The following is a 26,067-nucleotide window of genomic DNA, read 5'->3' on the forward strand; positions in this document are numbered from 1 at the left end:
GGCAAGACCTCTAGTTTAATGGGCAAAGGGCTCTTTTGTGAGTGGGGATCGCATGGAGAATTGAAGGGTAGAGAGAGGAGCTGCGCTTTCACATTATTTATGCGTGCAGTCTGTGCTAATGGCATATGCAAGTTGACAGCATACATCCTATCAACTTGCTGAAGTGTATCTTGATTGTTCAAACACACTCTTAAAGGTGCCCGATCATTTATCAAATTAAAATAACTGTGCTGTGTTTCAAAGGCCTCTGAATATCTAAATTGTGTCCCAGTGTTCCTAATACCCCCAGCATTTCTGCATCTCTCGAAGTCTCCTCCCACCTTTCCAAGCATTCAGGATGCAAAAGGAAGGGGGCTGTAGGGGAAGAAAAAGAGAGAGAAAGCACTAGGGGGAGAACAAGGAGGACCTCCTCCCCGCCACCCCTTTCCATGTTCACCCAGAAATATGCTATTTCACGATTCTCTCTCTCTCCTTTTTCTTCTCTGCTATGTCACAAACTCCAATACCAATCTACTAATCCAGCAGGAAATGATGGACTCCAGAAGCCTGACCAATTAAATTTAGACTCATGAAAAGCTTGGTGGCTAGTAAATTATAATTTTTATTAGCTTGAACAATGTTCCTGTTAAGAAAAAGTAGAGTCTCTCCCATGAATGGTTCTTGTATAATTTATTTAACTTCATGCGCCTTGCCAAAGTCTTGAATATTTTTAGATCTTTCTGTTCTAGGGTTCTGCATTTTTCTTACACACAGACACACACACACACACACACACGAGAAAGAAAGTGTGAGTTCTGAAAAGATATTTTTAGGTTTCCGCCTGTTATTTTAAACAACTTTCTGTGAATTTGGACTCCCATATGTTGAACAGCCTCTGCTCTAGGGTTAAGCCTGTTTTGAAGAAGCAAATGGTGTAAAATGCTTGTCTTATACGTGGAAATACTGCCTTGCCTCTAATGAAATATCACAGTCACAAAGTCTCTCTCCCTCTCTCTCTCTCTCTCTCTCTCTCACAGACACACACACACAGCCTAGTTGCTCCTGTGGAAAAAGCAATCTACCTCTTATATGAATAATTAGACATGATGGCAGAGCAACTCCCAGTGGGATAATGTACATTTCAAATTTGAACTTTAATTTGTGAATTTGTGTATGCGTTGGGTGAGTGTGCGCAGGCAAGCTGGCATACAACCACAACTGCCTTGCATAACCGCGTGCGCCTTGCAGTTCTTGTGCAAAGGATCCAGGCTGGCAGTTCCTAGCTGTTATCTCTGCATTGCCTTTGATGTCTCATGCTACTTGTCATTTATAAGTAAAGATGGTTAGAGTCTTTAAAACATGCCTTTGAACAGTAACTCCTTTAGCACCTATTTAATGCTAGTAACTGTGTTGCAGAAACATCCACTGGTGTCATATAATTAATGAGATATTTACTAAAATGTATTTTCTTTAAAGGGGGGCAGTAGAGGAGAAGGCAGTGGGGGGGGGGCTGTACAAAGTCCACCTCCCCAGGAATGTATTGTTTCCCCTTCTCACCGGATTTAATGATAACTAAATAGACAGAAAACTCTTTTACTCATTAAAGAAATTTTCCAGCTTAGGACTACTGTAGCCATGTCTGTTCAAAAGAAACGTCTGCTCTGAGATCTTTTGCTATGTCTACTGGAGACCTAAGTCCATTGCTGATGAATATCCTTCTCTCTTTCTTTTAATTACCTACGCTTGGCCTACTTGTTTTATAACTGTACATACTTGCACGTGGTTCGTTCACTTTACTGGTTTCACTAAACCTTTAAGGAAAAAATATCATATGACATGCAACCACCTTGCCCTGGTTTGGGAGGAGTATCTAGGTGTCCTTTCCCCCAGCCCTTTTGATAAGATTTTCTCTTGCATATTAAATAACAGTCAACACCAATGAGAAAATCCAAACCGCTCCAGGCAGGAGTAATGATGACTAATGCTACTAATATCCTCTTCTTTTCCTTTCTTTCTTTCTTTCTGTCTTTCTTTCGCTCTCTCTTTTCATATTTTTCACAGCTTTGACTTTGGGCCATCTGCGTTAGAGACATGCACACACACACACAACTCTAACGCTGCACACACACACACAAACAAATCTAATGCTGCACACACACACGCACACACACAAATCATGAGACAAAACATTTCAATTGCACCTTTTGCGACAAGGTTACTATAACAGTGCTTTACCATAAAAATCTCTACAGCAGGATTATAAAACTATCAGCACTCTGCTTTAAGAAAAACAATTTGCTAAACACTAAAGGCTAACTTCAAACATCCAAGGTTTCTGTGGCCAGCTTTCTGTATGAAAAACCCTGCCTGAGAGGAGGAATAGGGAGGGTGCAGGATATCTCTAGCGGGAAAGGATTCCAGAGGAGAGGGAGTGTTTGTTAAAACACACGCTTGATCAATGAATGTGTGCTGTGTAGAGTTTTCACAAAGTGGATGTAAAAATTAAGCACTCTCTTGCAGGGCACTTCGTGTTCCAGCCTATTCTCAATAGCTCTGCTTTGTATCTGGCCTTTTGGAAATGTGCATTTTGTTTTTGTTTTTGCCATAGATGCCTTAAAAAAATTTTTTAATGGTTCCAGGTATCCAGGAGGTGGGTTCAGAGCTGAGCACACCCCTTCAAACTCAGCCTTTTAACAGGTACGCTTCACGTCTTTTAATACACCATGGATGTGGGTTACTCAGAACTTACTCCAGCATGGCTGCATTGAAGCATGGCTGCATTGAAGTCTTGCTTGTTCAAAATAAAAGCAGAAGAGGAGGTTAGGTAGGCTAAATTACTGTTCTTTACTACTAGTAGTAGTATTACTACTACTACTACTACTACTGAAATAATAATGCATCTGGCTAAGATCCATTACAGCCTCGTCTGTACCTTCACATATTGTGACCTCTGGATCTGGAGAGGTCTTTCCCTCTATTATAATTGTGCATCAGTGTCAAGATCCTATCAATAATTTATTCTACAGGAATTGTCAGTTTGCTCCTTGGATGTAAAGGGAGGAAAACATGCACACAACCCAAAGCGCTAAAGACTACGCACCCTGCAGAACAAATGGAAGGGAACATTTTTCTTCTTCTTCTTCTTCTTCCCACTGATATTTCTAATTATGAGCTTAATCCAAATTCCCATTCAAAATACACACACACACAATAGAAGAAAAAAGGGGGGAAATAAAAGAGACCAGCAGAAGGATTTCATATGGCTTGGAAGCAGGGCATGGGGGTATTGAATCCAGCCGAAGGAAGGAAGGAAAGCACAGTGATTGACACAAATCATATCCCTCTTCCAATTTGCCTAGGCTTGCATTTTAAAGTGCCTTCCTGGGATTGCTGCAACCAAATAGTTTTATTTGAAAGACTTCACTCCAATGAGCATCCTATATATATATATATATATATAAATGAGAGACAAAAAGAAAAAGAAAAAAGGAGGGAGGGAGGGAATTTAAAAATATATATATATTAGGAAACCCAAAAATAAGTGTACAGAGCCTAACTGTGTTTGTTACCACTTTTCAACTCTCATCATGCTAAAAGCCCATTACTAATTCTGCATGTGAGTATGTACTATATGTATACATGATGCACTTTAAAAAAATATTTGCAATCCTGATAAATTTTACCCTTTCTAGCCTACCTCATGACGTCTGTTTTAATCCACGTACTAATTGTAATCCCATTAAAGCAGATATAATTTTCTTAGCATTTGCAGTTCATCAAGCTAGTCATAGTTACTGCTGGGTTGGGAGAAAAATAAAAACTACAGCACATTCCCCCCCCCCTTTTTTTTTTTTTTTTTTTTTGCTCTGATGTTTAAAGTAACTTGTAAACAAAACTTAAGTGGTTGTGTGCGGTTTTGTAAATCTAAGATTAAATTCCCACTTCCATATATATATATATATATATATATATATATATATATATATATCCCAAACACAAAATGAAGGTGCACACTAAATATACAGAAAGTGCCACAGGATCTGAAAATCAACCCTATGGAGCGGGGATGGGGAAGCCAGAAAGATATATATCAACTTTGGGACAAATATAGTGGCTGGTTAGGTTACACTGTGTGTGTGTGTGTGTGTGTGTGTGTGTGTGTGTGTGTGTGAAATATCCACAGTGGAAAGATTTCCAACTCTGAGCCACTTATTCCAGATAGGAACCTTTTTCTTTTTCTTTTTTTAAAATGTCCCAAAATAATGGCAGGGAAGACAAAATCAATGCCTCTGAAAACAAGAAAGGGTCTCTGGCATTAAGAAACAAAAGAGCGAACGGCGACGAAAAAAGCCCCCTGCCCTTCTTAACCCAGCATCTCCTCCCTCCTTCCTTAGGCAAATGCCCCTTTGCATTTCCAGCTCTGTTGCCTTGCGGCTCTCTCTCTCTCTCTCTGCTCCTATAGAGCAAGACATTAAGGAAGATGGGGATCCAGAGGAGCTTCTGGATCTTGGACAGGGGCTGCACTTCCAATCCAGGGAAATGTCTAATTCCTAATTTCTAAGCCGCTCTGGGAGCCTTTCGGCTGAAGAGCGGGGGATAAATTAATTAATTAATAATACTAATAATAAATGCTCTGTGTGTGTGTGTGTCTTCTGCAGCCTCCAGCCCTGTCCCCGGTTGGTACCTAGGAGCTGGCCCCTTTCCCCCCAGCCCCCTGATGGCTTCCCAGGGATGCCCTGCCGGAGGAGCCCGGCCCTGCCTTCCTTGCCTTTCGGCCGGGAGGCTGGAGCTCACCCCTGCCCTGCAGCCCCTTCTCCCCCGGGCCCTTCGGGGCTCCAGGCAGACGCAGGGCTCTCTCGTCTGGGGCTCCGGGGATGGATGGATGGATGGAAGGGGCTCCCCTGCAAAGCCGCTCCCGGGCCTGCCTCCGGAGAGGGAAAGGGGCGCCTGGCTCAAGGAGCTTCAGGCGGAAGGAAAGGGGGCTGGCTTCCCCGCCGCCTCTTCTCCTTCGGGGCAAAGCAGGGGACTGGAAGGACTCTTCCACGCCTCTCAGCATGACAGAAGGAAGCCCAAAGGGCCCACGATCTGGGGCAGCTGCATCCGCACGGGGGAAAGAAAGAACCCGGGGGGTTGAGCGCGCCGAAGGGCCTCAGCCCTCAAGCTCCCCTTTGCAGGACCCCGCGGCACACCCTGCCGCCTCAAAGCCAGCGGGGATCGGGGGCAGGGGAAGGGGCTGCTGCTCTTGCCCTCCCCTCCCCTCCCTCCCTCCCGGGAAAGAGGGGCCCCACCGGGCGCCGCCAAAGGCCAAGAAGGCAAGGCTCCCAACGCTCAGGGCCTGCTCTCAATGGAGGGCCTCTGGGGATGCCCCCTGGATGGAAGCGAAGGGGAAGGGGAAGGGGAAGGGAGGAGGACGGCCTGCTGGCCCCGGGAGAAAGGCGGACTCCAAACTGGGAAGGAGAGAGCGGCGGGCCACAGCCACGGCCAGAGGGATCCCGGGGCAGTGTCTACAGATCGATGTGTGTCTGTGTGTCTGGATATATAGATATAATAGATATCTGTATGTAATATATGTACCTCTCTCTCTATATGTGTGTGGGTGGGTGTCTGTATAGGAATATGTATGTGTGTGTATATAAATATATACATATACATATATATATATATATAGGAGGGTGTGTGTCCATGTATACATATGTTTGTGTTTGTAATTATGGGTGTGTGTGTGTGTGTGTGTATTTACTAAGGACTGGACCACATGCGGGCATTGGTTCCTGCCATCTTGGCAGATGAAGAAGCAGCCCCTGGAGCCTGGAAAGCTTGCAAGAAGCCTCTCGGCCATTCATTTCGGTTGGCCAAGAAAGGTCTCCCGGATGGGTTTTTGTTCGCATTTGTTTAATGGCCAACACAGCGCCCCCCCCCGACTGGTGTGTGTGTGTGTGTGTGTGCATATATATATATATATCTGCATGTCTTCCTGTGTGTGTCCCTTTCCGCCCTTCCCTCCCTCCGCTCCGTCGGGGGTCTCTGGGCCCAGGGCCTCCTGGGCCCCCCTCCTCCTCCTCCTCCTCCGCCGGAGCCCCTTCCCTCTGCTGCCCCCCCCTCTCTCTCTCTCTCCCGGGGCTTCCCGTCCGCCGGGGACTGACCTGTGTGGGCGGCCATGGAGATGGGGGCGGGGAAGTACTTCCCGGGCTGGAAGTGTCCTCCTCCTCCTCCTCCTCCTCCTCCTCCTTGCCCCGCGGCTGCTGCTGCTGCTGCTGCTGCTCCGGGGGCTCCGTGCTGGGCGGCGTTGGGTCCCGGGGTGGCGGCGGCGGCGGCGGCGGCTGCGGCTGCGGCTAGGCGGCTGGAAGCGTGTCGGTGGTGGTGGTGTCCGCGCTCGGGGCCCAGGAGGTGCGGGTGGTGAGGCGGGGGAGGCGGCGGCGGCGGGGCCGCGAACTCCCGGCCATCCATGCCGGGAGCCCCGCCTGCCTCCGCTTTCCCGAGGCCCCGAAGCCGGGAACCGGGAGGAGGGAGCCGGAGCCCAGGCGGGGGAGCAAGCCGCGGACCCTCCGGCCGGGATCTCTCTCTCTCTCTCTCGCTCGTTCTCTCTCTCTCTTAGCACCGGGCTCCGGCGCTCCTTCCCCCGGGGCTCCTCCGCTCCTTCGCCGGGCCCCACGGATCCAGCCTCATCCTCTGCAAGGAACCAAGAGAAAGAGAGGAGGAAAGGGGTGAGAAAGCCAGCGGAGAAGCCACGACCCCACAAACTCCCCCCCCCCCAGCCTCCCTGGCTGGATCCCCCTCCTCAAACAATCCCTCAAGCAATCCTCCTTCCCCCAAAAATTCATATGTAGAGATATGGATATAGATATATGCAGGCAAACACATATGTACTCTGCGGGTCCGTGTGTGTGTGTGTGTGTGTGTATATATATATATATATATGCACACAGACACACACACATATATACACATATCGATATATATACCTAGATATATATACACATACATACATAGATACACATACACGCAATACATATAACGATCCACACACACACGCACCTAAAAACGGGAATCAAAGGACAAAGGACGCAGGGGCCCAACTTCTGCGGACCACCGAGCCTCCCGAGCCGAGGACCGGATCCGAAGGGGGCGCGGATGGCCCTAAGACGAAGCCCTGCTTCCCGACAAAAGACCCAACCTGTCCAGTCACGGGGATAGGAACGAAAAGGGTGCCTAGCTTTCTCCAACGCTGGGGGAGTTTTTATTGAACTGATTAACCATCCTGGTGTTCTTTCCCCTTTAAATAATAGTAGTAATAACAATAATAATAATAATTGCTAAGGGGTCTTCTCCCCCCCCCCAAAAGCTGCCCCCCTGGGTGCCCTTGCCTGGCGTGGTCCAGCTCCAGGGGGGCCTGGCTTTCTTCCCCGCGACCTCGGGGGGGGGGTTTGGAAGGTGTGCTCCCTGGGGTCCCTCTATGGGGCAGAGGATGGGGTCGGGGAGGATTGAAAGAGGGGGCCGGGGATGGTTCCGCTGCCTCCGGAGGCTCCGAGATCCAGGGCAGGCTCCTGGCTGCTGCTTGCCTGCTTTGCAGGCGCTTCTCCAGTCCTTTGCCCGGCAAGGCCTCTTTCCCGGCCGACCCCTGAGTTAAGCCAAGTCCGGCATGGCCTCCTCCTCCTCCTCCTCCTCCTCTTCCTCTTCCTCCAAGGGCAGGGGCTTAAATCCTACAACTGTATTCCTAGACAAAACAGTTATGTAAGGCTCTTCCTGTCCATTCATTCCCTTTACGCCTAAAACAAGGGGGTGGGGGTGGGTTTGGCCCAGGCCCAAGGTGGGTAACATTAAGCCAAGAGGAAGAAGAGGAGGGGGAAGGGGGGAAGAGATTAATAAAAGGTCTCCCCACCCCTCTTTCTTTTTCTCCCTCCCGCAACTACCAGATTTACCAAGCAAGAATATGTGTTGCCCTGGAAGGTTTTGCCTTGGCTTCCAACTACCAAAAATGCGCATCATCCCAGTAAACAAAGTAATTGAGATGTGAAATTGTGGAAAGGAGAGAACTAATGCTTCTGCGATGGGAGAAAGAAAGACGCATATTTTTAAATATCCAGGCGGTTCATTGAGCCCACCTCAACTTTCCTGGAATTCTTTACATATATCTGAAAGCATTCCTAACACCTCCTTCCTTCCTCACCCCCAAAAGGTAAAACTGTTGTGAACATACTTAATTCTTAACCTTAAAGGAGGGAGGATTTTTGGCTCACAAACACATACACACACCCTTCCTTAATGCGTTCTGGTCATAACAATCCCATATACAGTAGTATATATATATTACTGTATACCATTTGAAATGGCTAGACCCAACGCATCCAGCTCTCAACCGTGCTGGTGGACTATTTGGTGTTTGATTTAATCTATAAGGGAAAACAAAATGTATTAAGTGACTACATATTTGCACAGCTGATAAGCTCTCTCTCTCTGTGTGTGTGTGTGTGTGTATGAATTAAAGAGGGGGGAAGAAAAGAGAGGGAGGGAGAAATATACTGGCAGTTTTGCATTGTAAATAAAAGCAATACCTCAGCACAAAAGAGCAGGGTCCCCCCCCCCTCTCTCTGCTTTCCTCTCCACAGCAACTACAATCTCTAAGAGCAACCAAAACGTGGCAAAATTCAAAGATACAACCGTGTTAGTCTGTAAAATCAGTAGGTAGAGAGATCTTGTAGCACCTTTCACTGAAAGAAAGAAATTGGCATCAGGAGCTTTCCTAGACCATTTCTTCCTTTCAGCCAGCCTCAAAGGTGCTGCTGCAAGATCTCCCTTCGTGCTCAAACGTTGCAACTTTATGATTAGAGACATCTTTTTAAAATAAGTATATTTGTTTTCAGTCTTGGGAAAGCCTTTTCAAGAGCCAAGGAAAATCCATTTCAAAAGAGTCCAAGGGAAGGGAAGGGGGAAAGGAAGCATGGGCCGGAATGGAAGGAAATATGGAAGACAAAAGCTGAATTCGCAGCTTCAGCAAGTTTGGGGTTCGCTCGATCAAGCGGAACGGAAACGCCGCGCGCCTCTCCCTGGAACTGGAAAATTATATATATAGAGAGAGGAAGAGCGATTTAAAGAAGAACAAAAATCCGGCGGAAATAAACCAAAGGGGAATCCCGATGGCCGAGCAGCAGATGCAAAGTTTCGAGATGAATGTTGCAAGAAGGCACCGCAGCAAGGTTGCACCGAAGGCAGGCTCCGGTTGCACTGAGCAGCAAAGGGGGAGGACAAAAGGTAGGGGTGTGTGTGTGTGTGTGTGTGATGTGGGGGAAGGTTGGAGAGATCCCTTCGATCTTGCCGGGTTTGTCTTCCAAGAAGCCGCCAGGACCGGGGAGGAGAACCAAACTGGGAGCTTTCGGAGCTCGCAAAAGAAAGGAACAAAAGGAGGGCGGCAGATTTGCAAGGTTCGGTTCCAGCGCCTGAAGCCCTTCTTCCCTTCTTTTTTCCCCTTTTCTTTTTGTCTTTTTTAAAACGGGGGGCAGGGAGGGGAAAATGGGGGAGAGGAGAGAAAGAGAGAGAGATGCAACAATCCAGTTTCGGGCCATTTCTGGCGTTGCAAGAAGACTATCGCCTTTTCTCCCCTGATGGAGAAAGAAAGGAATGAAAGAAAGAGAAAGGAAGGCAGGCAGGCAGATCCGGTGTGTTTTTTCCAAAGGTTTCCTGATTGTGGTCTGAGGCCTCGCTGGAAGCCGAGGGCGAGGACGCCAGGCCCGGGAAAAGGCCTCTCTTGCTGCCGTCTTTGTAGAGATCGCCCCCGGCTCAGACCTAGGAAGGTCTCCCTCGATCCCAAAGGATCCCTCTGGGCTCTCCGTTGCTGCTTTAGTCTTCTCCACTCTCTGGCTTTTTAATTTTTTTTAAATTAAATTAAATTTTTTTATTTAAACATTGCCCAAGCTTTTTTTTTAAAACCGCACATGTCTTACCTGTAAAATCGGAATATATATAATAGATCTATATGGATATATAGATCTTTCAGTAGCCAACCTGAATGGCTTCCCTGGGTTTGGTTTACCAGCAGCGAGGCCACCTCCCAAAATCGCTGGGGCGTTTAAAAAAAGGAAAAGAAGGCTTCCAAAGCAAAAGCATCGGGGAAGGAGAGAGACAAAGGCCGGCTCGCCTGGGCTTTCTTTCCCCAAAAAGGCTTCTCTTTCCATGGCAGAAAAAAGGCCCACCAAAAAGGCAGCCAAGGACGACTGGCTCGTGGATCGGCTCCGAAGGAGACCTTCCTGGCTCCAGATTTGCAGACGCAGCTTTGTCTCCGGTGCAGAAACCGGGAGACATGCACGGCCCCCACGCACGCGCCTCCAAGACAAACAAATGAAAATGCACCTTTCTTTTTTAATAAATACATACATACATACATACATAAAATATATTTCATTTTCTTTCTCCTTCAGATTCCTCAGTGCACCCGGCATTTCTAGTCCTTCTCCTCTTTTACACAAATCCCCAAACCTCGCCTTCCCCTATTGTGATTTCATTTTTTTCCAAACAGGGAGGTCAGGCATTTACACGTTTTCTTTCTGTTTCTTTTAAGGAGAAAAAAATTAAGTACAAGGCTTGTTTTTGTCTCCCTTGCAATGCACTCATTCACGGTTCTATTTAGAAAAGAAAAGAAAAAAAGAGCAACTAAAATTTCAGTAAGAACCACGCGAACAATCGCTGGCTTTGTTAGCCTCTAAACGGAGCTGGGTACAAAATTTCCAAGAAATATTAACATTAAAATTATACACACACACACACACATAACACACACACAAGACATGCGTATTTCTCGCAGATTTTCTTTTGCATAGAACACACACACACATCCCCTCCCCAAAATGCCTTTTTAAAAAGTCCTCATTTTCATGGAGGGATTGATAACAATCCACAGCAAACAGGAGAGGCTTGGGATGCTTTTATAAAGGAGAAAAAAAATAATGATCTTTTTAGCAATCATTTTTGATATGCCAATAATAATAATAATGATGATAATTTCAAGACCGATGTCTAGGAGGGTGCTTGATTTTAAAATAATAATAATAATAATAATAATAATAATAATAATAATAATAATAAATGCTCTGAGCTTTTCTGAAGAGCGGGGGTAAAAATACAATCAATGAAATAAAATATGAATAAATAATATTTTAATAATAATAATAATAATGATGCTCTGAGAGCTTTTCTGAAGAGCGGGGGTAAAAATACAATCAATGAAATAAAATATTAATTAATAACTAATATTTTAATTTAAATAAATAATATTAAAAGCCGAAGCAATGCACGTTTCAACAAGACGGAATAAATTTTCATTTACTTACTGGAGGGAGGGGTGTCCCTTCGCACAGAGGGAAGGCAATGCAATTAAAATCAGGGAGTGGGACCTGGTGGTATTCCTATTGGTATTTGCACTGGGCAGACTGGGGCACTGTGAATGCACTGGCGGCGGAGGCAGCGGCGGAGGCGGAGGCGAAGGCGACGGCGGCTGCTTGCTCCTGGCTTGCAGAAAGGAAGGGAGGAAGGAAGGAAGGAAGGGGGGAGAGAAGCAGCCGGAGACGAGCGAGGGACCCTGTCGCGGGCTCCAGCTTCCCCAACCTCGCAGCTCAGCCCTGCGAGCCACTCTCCTTGCATACTAATCAGCTCGTGCCACTCACTCTGGGCCAAGAGGCGCGCTGATTGGACGCCCGGCCCTCCCCGGCCATAAGCTCGTGCCACTCTCCTTGCGTAAACAGGCTTCCCCATAGGCTGGCGCCGGGCCAGGGAGCTGCCAATCAGGGAGCAGCGGGGCTACTACTCGGCCCAAGGGCGCCGAATTCAAGTCCCGACACTGGCCGCGCAGCAGGTCCCCCCTCGCCCCAGCTTCCCTCGGCTGGAGCAATGGGGCCAAGGAGGGAGGGAGGAAGAAGGGAGAAGGAAGGAAGCAAGGAAAGAAGGGAAGGGAGGGAGGAAGGAAGGAAGGAAGGAAGGAAGGAAGGAAGGAGGGAGGGAGGGAGGGGGGATAGAAGGAAGGAAGGAAGGAAGGAAGGAAGGAAGGAAGGAAGGAGAAAAAAAACACTCCCAGGGTGACCAGATGTGTCCTCACTGCAAAGGAGGACCAGGCACCGCAAAAAATATGGAGGACACTTCAGTGAAAAAAATGGAGGACACGACCCAATGACAAGCTACAGGCACTCCTAGAAATGTAAATGTATGCTTCTTATTCGTGCGCCAAATGGAGGACATCCCAGAAAAGGAGAATTCAAAGATATAGCGGTGTTAGTCTGCAGAATCAGTACGTAGAGAGAGATTTTGCAGCACCTTTAAAAGAAGTTGGCAGCATGAGCTTTCCTAGACTCAAGTCTATTTCCTCAGATGCATTTAGGAAGTAGGCTGAAGTCCAGGAAAACTGATTCTGCCAACGTCTTTCTTTCAGTGAGTCTCAAAAGATCTCTCTATGTACTGATTCCAGAAAAGTGTAAGACATGACAAAATGAAAAGGTAGAAACACTCTTAGAAATGTAAATGCATGCTTCTGAAGTCATGCCCCAAATGGAGGACATCCAAGGGAAAAAATGAAGGATAGACTAAAAAGCTAAAAAGCCTCCTAGAAATGTAAATACATCCTTCTGAAGTCATGCTCCAAATGGAGGACATTCCAGGAAAATGGAGGACACACGCCAACAAATGAGCTATAAACGCTCATAAGAAATGCAAATGGAGACGCTTCTTAGTCATGCTCCAAATGAAGGACATTCCAGGGGGGGAAATGGAAAGAAAGTCCCTCTTGGTGTGCTCTTGCTCCTAAGCCCTCCTGGGCTAAGACGCCGGAAAACTTCCGGGTGGGTCGTCACAAAAGGGGATCTTATTTATTAGTGCAGCCTCCCCTTCTCTGATTCGCATCATCCTTTAACTCCTGCTCCCCCCCCCCCCGGCTTCAAAGAAAGCCCCTCCCGACGCCTTTCCTGAAGGGAGAGAGAGGAGGGGGTGAACCCCGTTCTCCTCCAGATCGTCCTTGACGCACGATTCCCCATTTTTCCCAGTTCGACTTTTTCAAAAACGGGCGGCATCCTCTCCTCTCCCATCCTCCTTGGGCATCGTTTTATACCAATCTATTTTCAGCAGCTAAAAGTGAGAGAGAGCAGTTTGAGGGTCGGGACTACGACTCTGGGCCATGGAAACTCATTGGGTGGCCTTGGGCAAGTCACACTCTCTCAGCCTCAGAGGATGGCAAGGGCAAAAAAATCCCCTCTGAACAACTCTTGCCAAGAAAACCCTATACTAGTAAAGAGAGCGACGAAAAGGCTGCCTATGTGGGCGCCCCCGCACCGCCCGCTTGGCCCCGGCCAGGAAAGGGTTAAGCAGGCAGCCTTCGGCTCCTTCAGAGAGTCCCCTCCCCTCCCCTCCCTCCCCTCCCCGGGTGTCTCCCCAGCCCCCCCTCCCCACTTCCAGGCGAGGCCTCCGATTGGCTGGCAGCCCCCCAGCCCGCTGTCCATCACCCAGTGTAAACAAGGCGCTGATTGGCCGCTCGCCAGTCCGCACTGGGCTGCCTGAAAAAAGCAATTACTGGCCCCGCGGTTTGCAGGGGGCCCAGGGCTGGTTTGATGAAAGGAGATAAGCTGGGGACTGTTTCCAGCCCAGACACACACACACACACACACACACACACACACAGGGACCCCCCCTTCCAGTCCCTGGAGCCAAAAAAGAAGGTCAAAGAGTGGAGAGGATCAAAAGGAGCAAAGGGGGGAAGGGGGAAAGGGAGGGAGTCTCTAGGGCCAAGCTGCGAAGGAGGAAAGAGGCTGCACCCGCACTGGAGAAATAACCTAGTTTGACACCGCTTTAACTGCCATGGCTCCATGCGATGCAATTCTGGGAAGTGTAGTTTGTTAATTGCATCGCATGGAGCCATGGCAGTTAAAGCGGTGTCAAACCGGGTTATTTCTCCAGTGCGGGTGCAGAATCCGAAAGAAAGCACGGTGCGGCTCAGTGAAGGGTCTCCCCGATCCATTCACGCACGATTCCGACGATCGTGGGTTGGGGGGGAGATAAAGAAATTAAAAGGCCCGTAATTGATTGGAAAATGCCGAATAAATCAAAATAACCCGTAAGAGATATTAGATTACAATGGAGCTATTCATTAAGCCGGAGGAGCGAAATTGAATTAGGAGAAGGGGAGTGTGTGTGTGTGTGTGTGTCTTTCTCACCCTTTTCGTGGCAAATGGGAAGATGCCGAAGTCACCCTCGTGGGGAAAACCCGCATCCCAATGGATCCCAAGTTGCCAACAGGGGAGATCCTGGTCGATAGATCGACCGAGTTGATCTCCCCTTTCCAAGTTTGGAGTGTACGGCTAGTAAACACGGCGTAGTTTACGTGCAATGGTTAAAAAAAAGTTAAGAGTAAAAGAAAAAGAAAAAAGTCTGATATTCTGGGTAAGTGTACACACAATGCATACAAGAAAATAAAAAGGACTGATATTTTTGGGTAAGTGTATACACAATGCAAAGAAAAAGAAAATATTGATATTCTTGGTGAGTGTAGAAACAATGCAAAGAGAAAGAAAAAAGTCTAACATTTTGGGCAAGTGGAGAAACAACGTAAAGAAAAAAGAAAATGGGCCGAGGTTCCAGGTAACGTATAGCAACAATAAATGAGTCTGATATTTTAGGCAAGTGTCTCAAGAATGAAAAAGGAAAATGTCTGATATTTTGGGTAGAATAATGTGAAGAAAAAGAAAAAAGTCGGAAATGTTGGGAAACTGTAGAAAAGAAGCAAAGGAAAAGAAAAGGGTCTGCTATTCTGGGTAACACAATGCAGACGCCCTCCGACACTGGTGCAATAAGAAATAAAATGCCCAAGGATGCCCAGTTTTCGGCCTCCCAGCAATACCCCCACATACACAGCAAATAATAATAATAATAATAATAATAATAAACCTCATGGAGAAACTAAAAATATAAAAGTAGTTGTTTTTTTAAAAAAAGAAAATTAGGAAAGGAACCCAAATCCTCTTGCGGAAAGTGAGAAAGACGGATTCCTGGAAGCCCAACTCCAGAGTTACCAAAGGTGCCAGGGGCAGAAAGAGAAAGACTTGAAGGGAGGGAGATCCAGAGAAGGCCAGCCTTTTTCTCTGAGGAGCCGGGGTCTAAAGCAAAGGGATGGGAAGGGGAGAGGCCGGGATGAAGAGTGTGATGCTGGCAAGAGGATGGCACTTCATAACTGGAGAGGATGGCACTGGTCTCTGATGCCTGAAGGGGCCCCGATCTCTTCCTCCTGCCCCCCTTTCGGCTGGGCCACCAAAGCCAGGCCCTCGCCCAGGGCATCGGAGACCGGTGCCATCCTCTCCCAATACAGAGCCACAACATCTTAAGAAAACCCTGTCTTCTGAGGATCTCCAATCGCATGGCATATATTCACTCCTCCAAATCCAGAGAAAGATAGATTGCACTCCGGAAAGGAAAAAACTCAGAGTTCGCCCTTGGCTCAGGCCAAGGCATCAGAAAACGGCTGGGAAACGGGGACATTTTGAACTGGAGGGAGAAACTCAGCCTCTCTCTCTCTCTCTCTCTCTCTGTCCATCCCTCTGTCTGTCTCCTTCTTTTCAGACTTCGTCTTCCGAGAGAACAAATGAAGGGAAAGCAAAAAAGAAGCAGCAGCAGCAACGAGAGCTCGCCTTTCTCTCTCCCCCTCCCTTGGATCCCCATCGCTGGGATTTCCCTACTTGCCTGACTTTATAGTTCTTCGCCCCAGAAAAATGTGAAAAATGTCCAGCTTAATTGAATCGGGGCTCCCTGGCAAAAATAAATTAATAAATAAATAACTCGCCTCTGCCTCCTCCTTTATTTTTTATTTTTTCGGATAAAGAGTTTATAATAAGCCTGGAGTGAAATCCTAAGTATTCTTCCCCATGTCCCCCCCCCCCCCCAAAAAAAAACCCTTCCAATTTCCCAATGTTTAGGCTGTTGTTCTGCAAGGCTCAAAAAAGCAGCTTTTCTTTCTGCGGTCCATAAAGCAAAGGGGTAAAAAAAAAGTCATTTCCATTTTTTAAAAATTTTTTCTCTTCATAAGAGGCCGGGAAGAAGGACTTCAAAATTTATCACGTGAGGATAACACTTTGCCCCTGGATACTCAGCCTATTTACTGGGGCTGGAATGCTAGAAATGCTAGAATTCCTCAGAAAAGAAGGAGTCAAGGCGCTCAGCCCCCGGGAAACTCTGGTGGGTCTTGAGGGAACCCCTTTCCAAAAGTCAGGATCTTTGGCAACGCAGAGTGGGATCCTAAAATAGGTGGAGGGAAGGTTCATTGTGATCCACTCAACTCCCTCCAGCTAGATCTAACTCGCTTGAGTTGTCCTAAAGGGGAAACTTTTAGGACTCAATTTTGGGCAGGATTCCTCCAGAACAGTTCTCTCTGCTCGCTCCCAGGTCAGTGTCTGTAAGATCACTGTTTAGTGAGCCAGGGGAGGGATCTGGATCCTTAGGATCCTTACTGGAAAGTGGAGTGGGGCTTCTTTCCTCGTGCCAAAGGATTAATAATAATAATGGTAATGATAATGATAAGGATAGATTTATTTCCAAAAAGATCAAGGCAGGTTACAAAAAAAAAATTGCACCCTTCCTGAGAAAGCTTTTGGAGGAAAGCTTCCCAAAATGGACCTGTGGAAGGAAACCAAAACAAGGAAGGGGGCCACCATATTAGAGTGTAAAATGTGTGTGTGTGTGCGTGCGTGCTTAAAATTGTTTGGAAGGGAAAGATAATCACACTTGGACCTTTGGGCAGTAGTATCACAAGGTCCCCCCCTCGTTTTTCCCCCTTCTTTTTCTTGTTGGTCCCCTGAACTTGTTTTGTTTTGTTGTGGGGGTCTGGGTGGGGGGAGGGCCCCTGCCCCTTCTTTCAGGTGGCGTTTTGTGCTGAATGGGCCAGGTCCCGGAGAAAAGCCTGGGCTGCCCTGCCCAGGGGCCTGGATGGAAGGGTAATTAATGCCAAGTGACTGATTGCTCTCCAAGAAGAAGAAGCAGAAGCAGGCCAGGCCGGCGAAGGGGATTGTCCCTGGCCATTGGAGCGGCGCTTGAGTGACACTCGCCTCTCCAGCTCCAAGCCCCAGGCCCAGGGACCCCAGCCCTGCCTTTGGGCCCCGGCTTAGGCCAAGGGTCGCCACATCTCTCTAACCGTTACCAAGGGGCGGCCTGGTTTTTGTGGGCTTTTGAAGAGGAATATGTATATATCTATGTATATTTCTTTTCCTTCCAAGAACCAGGGATTATAGCAAAGGAAGGGCTTTTCAGGCAACAACAACAACAACAACATCACCAAGACGTTTTCTTTTTTCACAATTAAAGGGAATGGGGGTAGGATGGGAGAAGAATCTTGCATGAACACACTGGAGGTGGGTTGGGTGGCAGGCACAGAGATGGGCCTCGGAAAAGATAAAGCGCCGCATCAGAAATGAAACTGACCCAACGCAGCTTGGCTTGATTAAAAGAAAGGGAAGAAGAATCAATAACCATCCCAAAGCTCCCGGCTTGATTCCTTATTGGTTCCCCCCCCCCACTCCAAATTTCTAATCAGAGCGATCTTAGGAATGGCCCTGTACTAGGAATCAGATTTTTTATTATTATTATTATTATTATTATTATTATTATTTAGGGAGCAGAAACAGAGGTTTTCGGTTTTCCTTCCCTCTCCCAGCCACACTTCAAAAGGTGGAACTTTTTTTATTTTTGGAAGGTGGTATTAAATAGGTCCCTCTTTTCCCCTCTTTCTTATCTATAGAGCAGAGTGGGCATTCTTTCTTTCTCTTCCTTCAGTTCACTCAGGAAAGCGTGAGAGTGAGTTGTTGTTTTGTGTGTGTGTGTGTGTGTGTCCCAGTACTTTTATTGTTTCAAAACAGTTGTTAGGGCAAATAACTTTAGACAGGACTGGTGTATAAACCAGAGATCTGTTGGCAAATTACCAGTACACTCTTATTCTGCCTGCTCACTTACACAGTATTGGCGGGGCAGTGATGGCGGGTGTGTGTGTGTGTGTTAAAGATCATTTTGTATTCTACACGAAGGGAATAGTGCTACCAGGGGAAGAAGAGAAGGGAAATTCCATTTAGCTGTTAGATGGGCCGCAGTACATTGTCAGCAGAAGTTACAACTTCTCCCACCCCCCACAAACTCATTTTTTAAAAAGAAATCTGTCCAAAGCTAACAAATGTTTTTAATTTAACAGGAGCAGAGCCTCGGTATCTCTTAGACTTCCTCTAAAAGAAAGATAATGCACCTAGAACTAAATATTTAGAGTCGTGCCGGGAAAGAGCGCCAGAAGGAAAAGTCCCCTCAACAGACCCCTTCACCTCTTGAGTTTTTTGTTGTTGTCGTTTTTAAACAATAATATTAATAACAACAACAGATCTGCAGAGGTGGTTATTCAGAGGCCTTGGGGCAAAAACTAGTGGGGGGAGAGAAAAGAAACAGATCCAGAGAGGGACTGTGACTCTTTCTTTTCCCGCAGGTAGGCTCAGGTTTAGTGGTCTTTTACTCCTGAGTAAACCGGGCCTAGCTTTGCCTTGCCACTTAAGCCCCGTCTGCGGGACTCAGTTAATACACCCGGCCTCTTGGAGAGAATTAAGCTCGTTTATCTCGGGACACATTAAGGAGATTTGGTTCATCTCTCACGGCCAGATTTAAAAGCCAAACTGCCTCCCTCTTCCCTCGGAAGGAAGGCGGCGGGTTAGGTCAGCAAAAGCCTGGCTCCCGGGTTTTCCTTCCTGACTCTCGAGGAAGTCGGTGGGAAAACACAACAGCAGCAGTAAATAAATAAGATAATTACGAATAAAATTTAACAAGCGCCTTGCGAGTCGAGGTATAACTCTTCAGGCATAATGCGCAGCCTGGCCCGCAGTGATAGCCAAGCATTTGGGAAGATTAAAGCAAATCTGAAGTAAGATGATCTGGAGTGGGAAGCCCTCTCTGCCTCGAAAGCAAAGGGAAATCGGAGGCATTCCCTCTCTCTCTTTCTCTCTCTCTCTTCCTTTCTCTCTTTTCTCTCTCTCTTGCCACCCCATCCAACCCACAGGAGTTCAGGATCAGGCAAGCAGTCGAACTTCCTGTCCAGTTCTGTTTATATCAATGAGACTGACTTTACATACACACACATTTGTCTCTGCATTTGTATCAGGACACGCCCATAAAACGTAGGGGGTCAGGATCCCACTCCTTGCAAACTCTGCTCCGACCCATAACAAACAGCTTCGGAAAAAGCACATTTTTAAGGCAGCATTTGACTTAAAGGGTTCAGATCACAGCTCTTCCCCAACTGATATTTCCAGGCCTATTTCCAGGAAAATGCGTTGCCCCTCTTCCATTCTGTTATGTGCTCTCCCTTCCCTTTTGGGTGCTTTCCCCTGACTGCAATACTCTTTGTGTATGAATGCACCTGAGGAAGTAGACTTTAGTCTAGGAAAGCTGCCAACTTCTTTCTTTCATTGAGTCTCAAAGGTGCTACAAGATCAGATGTCTCTACATACTGATTGTACAGACTAGCATGGCTGTATCTTTGAATTGTATACCCAATGTAAACGTTTACGGATGTATGTTGAATTATACTGCAACCATATTGCACCTTCCTCAGGGCAAGGGATCAATCTGGCTTCTTTGATGTCGCCTTTGGGGTGCCTTTGGTGTTGATGTTGTTGTTGTTGTTGTGAAATTGTCCCCCAGAACGGTTTTAGGATCAAGGTCCCACTCTGGCTTCCTGTTTCCTGAAGGATTTCGGCCAATTCGCATCCCCTTTCCCATTTTTTTGAATGAAAGGTTGAGAGAGAGCAATCTTCACCTTCCCTCCAGCCTTGAAGGGAGCTGGCGGTGGAGGAAATGGCAGATTTCCCTTCCCCCCCTTTGGCTCCAGGTAGCCAACATGAAAACATCTCCTTTTCATGTCCAAATGAATATGCAGTCGGTTTAAATTCTCAGACCTCGGCTAACCTTCCCACTCTGGGGAAATGTGTTAAAAATATTGCAATTTAATATCTTTCCATCTGGAAAAGAGAGAGAGGGAGAAAGGAGGAAAGGAAGGGGGGAATAATCCCCCCAGTATGTTAAATAAAATTATGGATTAACGCAGCACGCGAAATAATTGCCTAATAAGGGCCGGGAGACGCAAGTCTTTGCTTTTGGGTAATTGTATGTTGGGTGCAATTGTTTGGGCCTCCTTCATTGTTCCAGGCGCAGTTTGGTCAACGAGCAAATTAGGAACCATTTCTTGGCTGGGAAGAATTACTCTGGAAAACGGGCAGAGGAGCCCCGGACTGAGAAATCCTGAGAACAAACCACAAAACCAAAACAAAGCCCTCCCCGCACCTCATCTATATCTATATCTATATCTATATATATGGATTTGCGGGGAGAGGAGTGGAAGGGAGGCAGCAGGCAATCCGGGCCAGGGCCCTAAACTTTTTTACACGTCAGTAAGTCTCCCTGATCTCTACTACGATCAACAACAACAAAGGAGCGGAGCCAAAAGTTGCACCTCGTCGGCGGGGCCCAATGCAAAAGTAGCCGTCTAGGGCAGAGGGGGGCTTCCAAGGCTGTCCAGCTTTATTTGTTCAAACAGGCAACCCAGATCTCGTTAAAGCCAGGAGCCACCTCGCGATCCCTCCACCCACAACCTCCCCCCCAAACACCACTCTGATCTTTTTTTTTGGGGGGGGGCGGGAGAGAAAGAAAGAGAAAAAGAGAAAGAGAAAGAGAGAGAGAGCACGTGCTGAGTCTTGGCTGCCAATAGCCCCGCGCGGAACATGCCCTGTTTTATATTACTTGTTAAAAAACAGACTACTGGAGGATTAAAAGAAGAAGAAGAAGAAGAAGAAGAAGAAGAAGAAGAAGAAGAAGAAGGAGAGAGAAAAGAAACCACACACCAAATCAAACCCTTTTGGGACACAGACAGAGACGCCCCCGGGTTTGGTAGCGCTTTGCTTTCTGTGCAAAGTGAAGGAGGACTTTGGGAGGGGGATTGTGAGAAGGGGGAAAAGAATAATACAGCTGTGTGGATGGATGATGGGTGTTCTGTCTGCAGGGATCCGGATTCTGCAGACAGAACACGCATCATCCATCCACACAGATGTATCATTATCATTATTCTCCTCTCCACCCCCACCCCCCAGGCCCTTGGGCTCTCTTTTGGGGATGGATTTAAGGCAAGGAGGTCATTACTAAGGTGAGGGTCATCTCAAGAAATCCCCGTGGCGACTAGGCGACCCTGCTTCCTCTGATCCAGGAGCCATAGGGGCCACCACTTTGGTCCCTTATAGTTTAAGGCTTGGATTTGTTTGTTTGTTTCAAAATCTGCCCCTTTTTAAGTTGGCTGGCCAGGACCAAGGGGATCTAGCCTGCAAGGTGTCTGGTTCTAGATCGCTACGCTTCCTGTTGTTGTTGTTGTGTGCCTTCAAGTCCTTCCAGTTCTTGCCATGGGAGAGGCTGAGAGTGTGTGAGCTGGGAATCGAACCCTGGTCTCGAGTAACAACACTCAAACCACTAGGCCACGCTGGCCATGCTTTTTGTGCCAGGGTGCCTTAAAGCTCTCCTTTGACCAAACCCTGCCTTAGCATGGAAGAGGGGGAGGTTTAAAATAGTTTACAAACACACCTTTGAGCCCTGTGTGTCCTATGGCTGGCTGGCCTGGTTCAAGGGATTCCTTCTCTGTCCTTCTGGAGAAATATTGGCTTAAACCACTTCCAGAGAAGAAGGCCCCTGGAATGGGTGAATTTGGACAAGAGACTTTTTTTTTTTTGGGGGGGGGGGGCAGTGATCCACTAACTTGGCCACTTAAGGCTCCTGGGGAGAAGTGGTCCTGAGCCCCAAAGTCAGGGTGGCCAGATGTCCTCCTTTCCCAGAACCCATCCTCCATTTCAGCCTTCTTCCCAGGAGGAATTCCCAAATGTCCTCTATTCTGAGCACAAATAAGCAGTGTGCAGTCATATTTCTATGAGTGTTTGGAGCAGAGGAAAAAGAGCCCCTCCAGATCAGGGTGGCCAGACGTCCTCCTTTTCTAAGGCCTGTCCTCCATTTCAGCCATCTGCCCAGGAGGAATTCCCAAAGGTCCTCCATTTGGAGCAGGACTCAGAAGAAGCATGCATTTACATTTAGGTGAGTGTTTCAAACTTTTCTTTGGTCATGCCCTAAATTTTTCTTGAATGTCCTCCATTTTGCAGTGGCTGATCCTCCTTTGCGGGGAGGATATCTGCTCACCCTGCCCAGGAGGGGGAGGAAAAGGGACTCCAGCCTTAGGCTGAGGGGGGTCTTTCTTATTTCCACAGTGGATTGGGATATCTAAAACATGGGGATTCCCCCCCCCCCCTTTTTTTTCCCTAGGCAGTTAAAGTGGTGTCAAACCGGACCATTGCTGCACTGCAGATGCAACCCAGAAGAGAGAGAGAGCGATAGCCTGGATTGCATATCTACCCTTCTCAGAGAAATGATGGGGAGAAGGGGAAAGGCCTGAGAATTTGGGAGGATGCTTTATTTATGGGCCTGGTCAGAGTCGCCTTGAGACCCGGAAAGAAAAAGTGTGTGTGCAAGAATGTGTGTGTGTGTGTGTTAGGAAAAGGCTCTTAGGAGGAGAAAAGGTGTGTATAAATGGAAGCCTCCTCTAGAGGACTGAGCAAATGACCCCTGATGAGAGACAGACAGACAAGTCAGCTCTAGGATCTGATAGATCAAGTTGTGTTTTTTTAAGTTTCCCTGTTCAAAAAGCGATCCAGAAATCCAATGGATTCCACCCTTTTGGGGTGGAAAACAGAAACAGAGAGGGAGGAAGGGAGGAGAGACTTATTTATTTCTCTCCACGGAGCTGCAGTCAAAAGAAAGGATTGGAGTCCTGATTTTAATATATATATATTCATTCCCCTCTCTACAAGGGGAAACAGACAAATGAGTTAATCCAATAAATATCCATAGAGAAAGTGGATGGTGGAAGACAGGCCGAAATTGCCGGGGCACACCGCAAAAGAGAACTCTGGGCTCCTTCCAACTCAGGAGTTTGGGGTGTGTGTTGTGCATGTGGGTGCTGGGTAGGGCAAGGAGTGACTTCTAATAAAGGGGGGGTGTCTTTGCTCAGAGGTACCAACCATTTGAGATCCAGGAGTAGTGGTTAAAAGTGTTGGACTAGAGGACTCTGGAGACCAGGGTTCGAATCCTGGCTGGGCCATGGAAACTCATTGGGTGACCCTTGGTCAATAAGTCACACTCTCTCAGCCTCATGGGAAAGCATTGGCAACCCCCCCTCTGAAGAAACTCACTAAGAAACCCCGTGATAGGTTTGCCTTCAGGTTGCCTTAAATCAGAATAGACTTGAAGGCACACATCATCAACAACAACAAACATTTGGAACCCAGCAAGAATTGTAATGTATGTGCAACCAGATCATCCCTCTCCGATCCAGATTAAATGGACACATTCACAGGCGCATTTTAAAAAATACATGTTTTTTCTTTTTTGTGGGGGGAGAGACCTGGCATGGATCGAGGTGCTGTGGATTTTTATTCCCTATGGGATCCTGGAATGTATTTTTTGGAGAGGGTGGGTGGTTGCTGGGTTTTGTTTGCTTGTTTTATTTTTATTTTAAAGGTGCTCAGAAGATGGTGCTCCTGGACACCCCCAAACCTTTCCTTAAAGCCTCTGTTCAATGCAGCGTTGCCATTTGTGGCTAAATATGTCTTCACCCCCAAAAGCATAATTCAATGTGTTTGTTGTGGGAGGTTATCAAGAGCCCGGCCCATCTGGGTTGAATTAGAACGAGTTTCATATAAACAGGCCCAAATCTTGCTCTTTCCATTCCAGTTATGTCCCAGAGATAGAGACAATTGCACTGTGTCCACACACAAAATAACCTGGTTTGACTGCCATTGCTCCAGGCAAAGTACCATCCCCAGAATCAGCCTAGAGCCCTGGAAGTTAAAAGTGTGCTCATACCGGATTATTTCTCCCATGTGGATGCAGCCTTAAGTTACAAGAGAAGAAAAACCTAGAGCTTTGGAGATGGGGGGGGGGGATTTCCCACTCTCCCCAGCGCTACCTGCAAATCTAGAAATAATGTCCCTCTCCTCAGGCTTGTCATTCCCCCACTTCCCTAATTTTCACAGGGCAAAACAAGATCATCCACAGAAAATTTGGGAAGAAAGCGTGTGGAGAGGGGGGGGGTTCCCTGCGCCTTCTCTGTGTGTTTCTCTGTGTGTGTGTGGTGGGGGGGGGGGACACATGACGAGAGAAGGTTTTCCTGCAACTGTGTTGTGACATGTCCAAAGGGTGCCTGTTTTGATCAACACATCATTAGTGGCAGGGTGTGTTTGTGTGTGTGTGAGTGCGTGCAGCTGGGGAGGAAGGCAGGACTTAGATCAGGAATGGAGGGAACATTTTTGGGGGATCCTGACCCCCCAAACCCGACTGGCATGGGGATGATCCGTGGGGAGAGAGCCGAGGGGATGTCCACATACAAGCACAAAGGGCACGAAAAAAGGGAAAGGGGGATGGATTGCTTTGAGAGACTTGGCCGGACAAGAGGCACCCCCCCCCCCAGGATCAAATGGCTTCGCCTCTCTCTTGGCCTGGTTCCCCTTGGGGTGAAATGGGGAAGTGGGGGGAAGAGACGAGGCTGCTGATGCTAAGCTACTTTTATTGTCGTGTAAAGAGAAGAGAAGGCCCTGAGGTGAGAGAGAGAGAGAGAGAGATTGTGTGAGAGAAAATGAGAGAGAGAAAGGTTGTGTGTGAGAGAGAAAGAAAAAGAGAGAAAGATTGTGTATAAGAGAGAGAAAATGAGAGAAAGATTGTGTGTGTGAGAGAAATAAATAAAATGAGATTGTGATTGTGCATGAGAGGAGGGCGATGAAGACTGTGATTGTATTTGTGCCCGAAAGAGATTGTGATTGTGCCTGAGAGAAGGAGATACAGATAGTGCCTGTGTGCGTGTGCACGTGTGAGAAAGAATGAGATTGTGATTGTGTGTGAGAGAGGTTGTGATTGTGAAGGAAAGAGATACCATACATGCGTGTTCGAGGAGAAAGAATGAGATTGTGATTATGGAGGAGAGAGAGATACAGGTTGCGATTGTATGCCTGTGTGTCTGAAGAGAAAGAAAGAGAGTGTGATTGTGTGTGAGAGAAGGAGATACAGATTGAGATTGTAGGGATGCACGTGCGAGAGAGAATGAGGCAGCGATTGTGTCTGTGTGTGAGAGAGCAATTGCACGAGAGATTGTGATTGCCTGTATAAATGTGTGTGTGTGTGTGTGTGTGTGAGAGAGAGAGAGAGAGAGAGAGAGAGAGAGAGAGAGAGAGAATGGAGAGAGAGAGAGAGGGAGAGAGAGAGCAAGAGATGGGAGAATTTTGTCACTCTCCACCGTGCCCTGTGAAAACTCAGCGACCCTCATTAAATCTTGTTCAATATCTAGAAACTCTTTTCAGAAGGGAGGGGCTTTCATCGTCATCTATCTATCTATCTATCTATCTATCTATCTATCTATCTATCTATCTATCTCCATCCATCCATCCATCCATCCATCCATCCATCCATCTAAAAACCAAGTCTTTCTCTATCAAAAAAGTCGGGGTGGGAGATCCGATGGGATGGCAAAGTGTATGTGTGTTGTCTTTTGGGGAAGGCCCTCCTTTGTAGAGGTCGCCCTCCTTCCTTCCCTCCAGGCTTGCCATGGACCTAGGCAACCCAACTAGATACTCCAGTTGGGAAGGGGGGACTATAAGGAAGGGAAGGCCCAGACGGGTGTGTGTGTGTGTGCGTGCGTGCCTTCCTTCAAATGAGACATTAAACTCCTTTCTCTCCCCCCTCCACACCCCCAGAGTCCCCACTTTAAGAGGTATCTTGGGGGGACCCTCGATTCCGCAGAATCAGAAAGGCTCCTGTTGGGGAAGAAAGCAGAAAAGGAGCCGGCCAAGAGCTTCCAACCGAGACTGCCGATATCACGCCCTTCTTTTTATTCACCCCCCCTTCACAAACCCCCCCCCCCCAATTTCCCAGCAACTTTTAACACTCTTAACTTCACTGCTCTGTGATAAAAAACAGCGGCAAGGGTTTGCTTCGGATTGCCGGAGAAGAAAGTCACTGGGAAACACACAC

At 47.3% G+C, this 26,067-nt stretch overlaps 1 protein-coding gene across 6 annotated transcripts in view; it reads right to left on the reverse strand.

The window, feature by feature from the left end:
* The window catches only part of BAHCC1 (BAH domain and coiled-coil containing 1), a 135,333-nt gene that overhangs the window by 103,736 nt on the left and 5,530 nt on the right, over nucleotides 1-26,067 (reverse strand). For 3 of the 6 annotated variants that reach the window (XM_089539729.1, XM_089539720.1, XM_089539711.1), the window contains exons 1-2: nucleotides 11,301-11,768; nucleotides 6,123-6,648 (exon numbers count right to left, since the gene is read on the reverse strand). In XM_089539729.1, the coding sequence (XP_089395855.1) occupies nucleotides 6,123-6,426 (304 nt within the window). In that variant the 5' untranslated portion in view covers nucleotides 6,427-6,648; nucleotides 11,301-11,768. Of the gene's footprint in view, nucleotides 1-6,122; nucleotides 6,649-7,014; nucleotides 7,081-11,300; nucleotides 11,770-26,067 lie in introns of those variants that run through there. The other 3 variants (XM_089539684.1, XM_089539701.1, XM_089539693.1) reach the window with 3 other exon arrangements.

The sequence above is a fragment of the Sceloporus occidentalis genome, unplaced genomic scaffold (assembly GCF_023333645.1).
Source record: "Sceloporus occidentalis isolate IW3139 unplaced genomic scaffold, rSceOcc1.0.p SCAF_1, whole genome shotgun sequence".
In the NCBI taxonomy this organism is placed as follows: domain Eukaryota; kingdom Metazoa; phylum Chordata; class Lepidosauria; order Squamata; family Phrynosomatidae; genus Sceloporus; species Sceloporus occidentalis.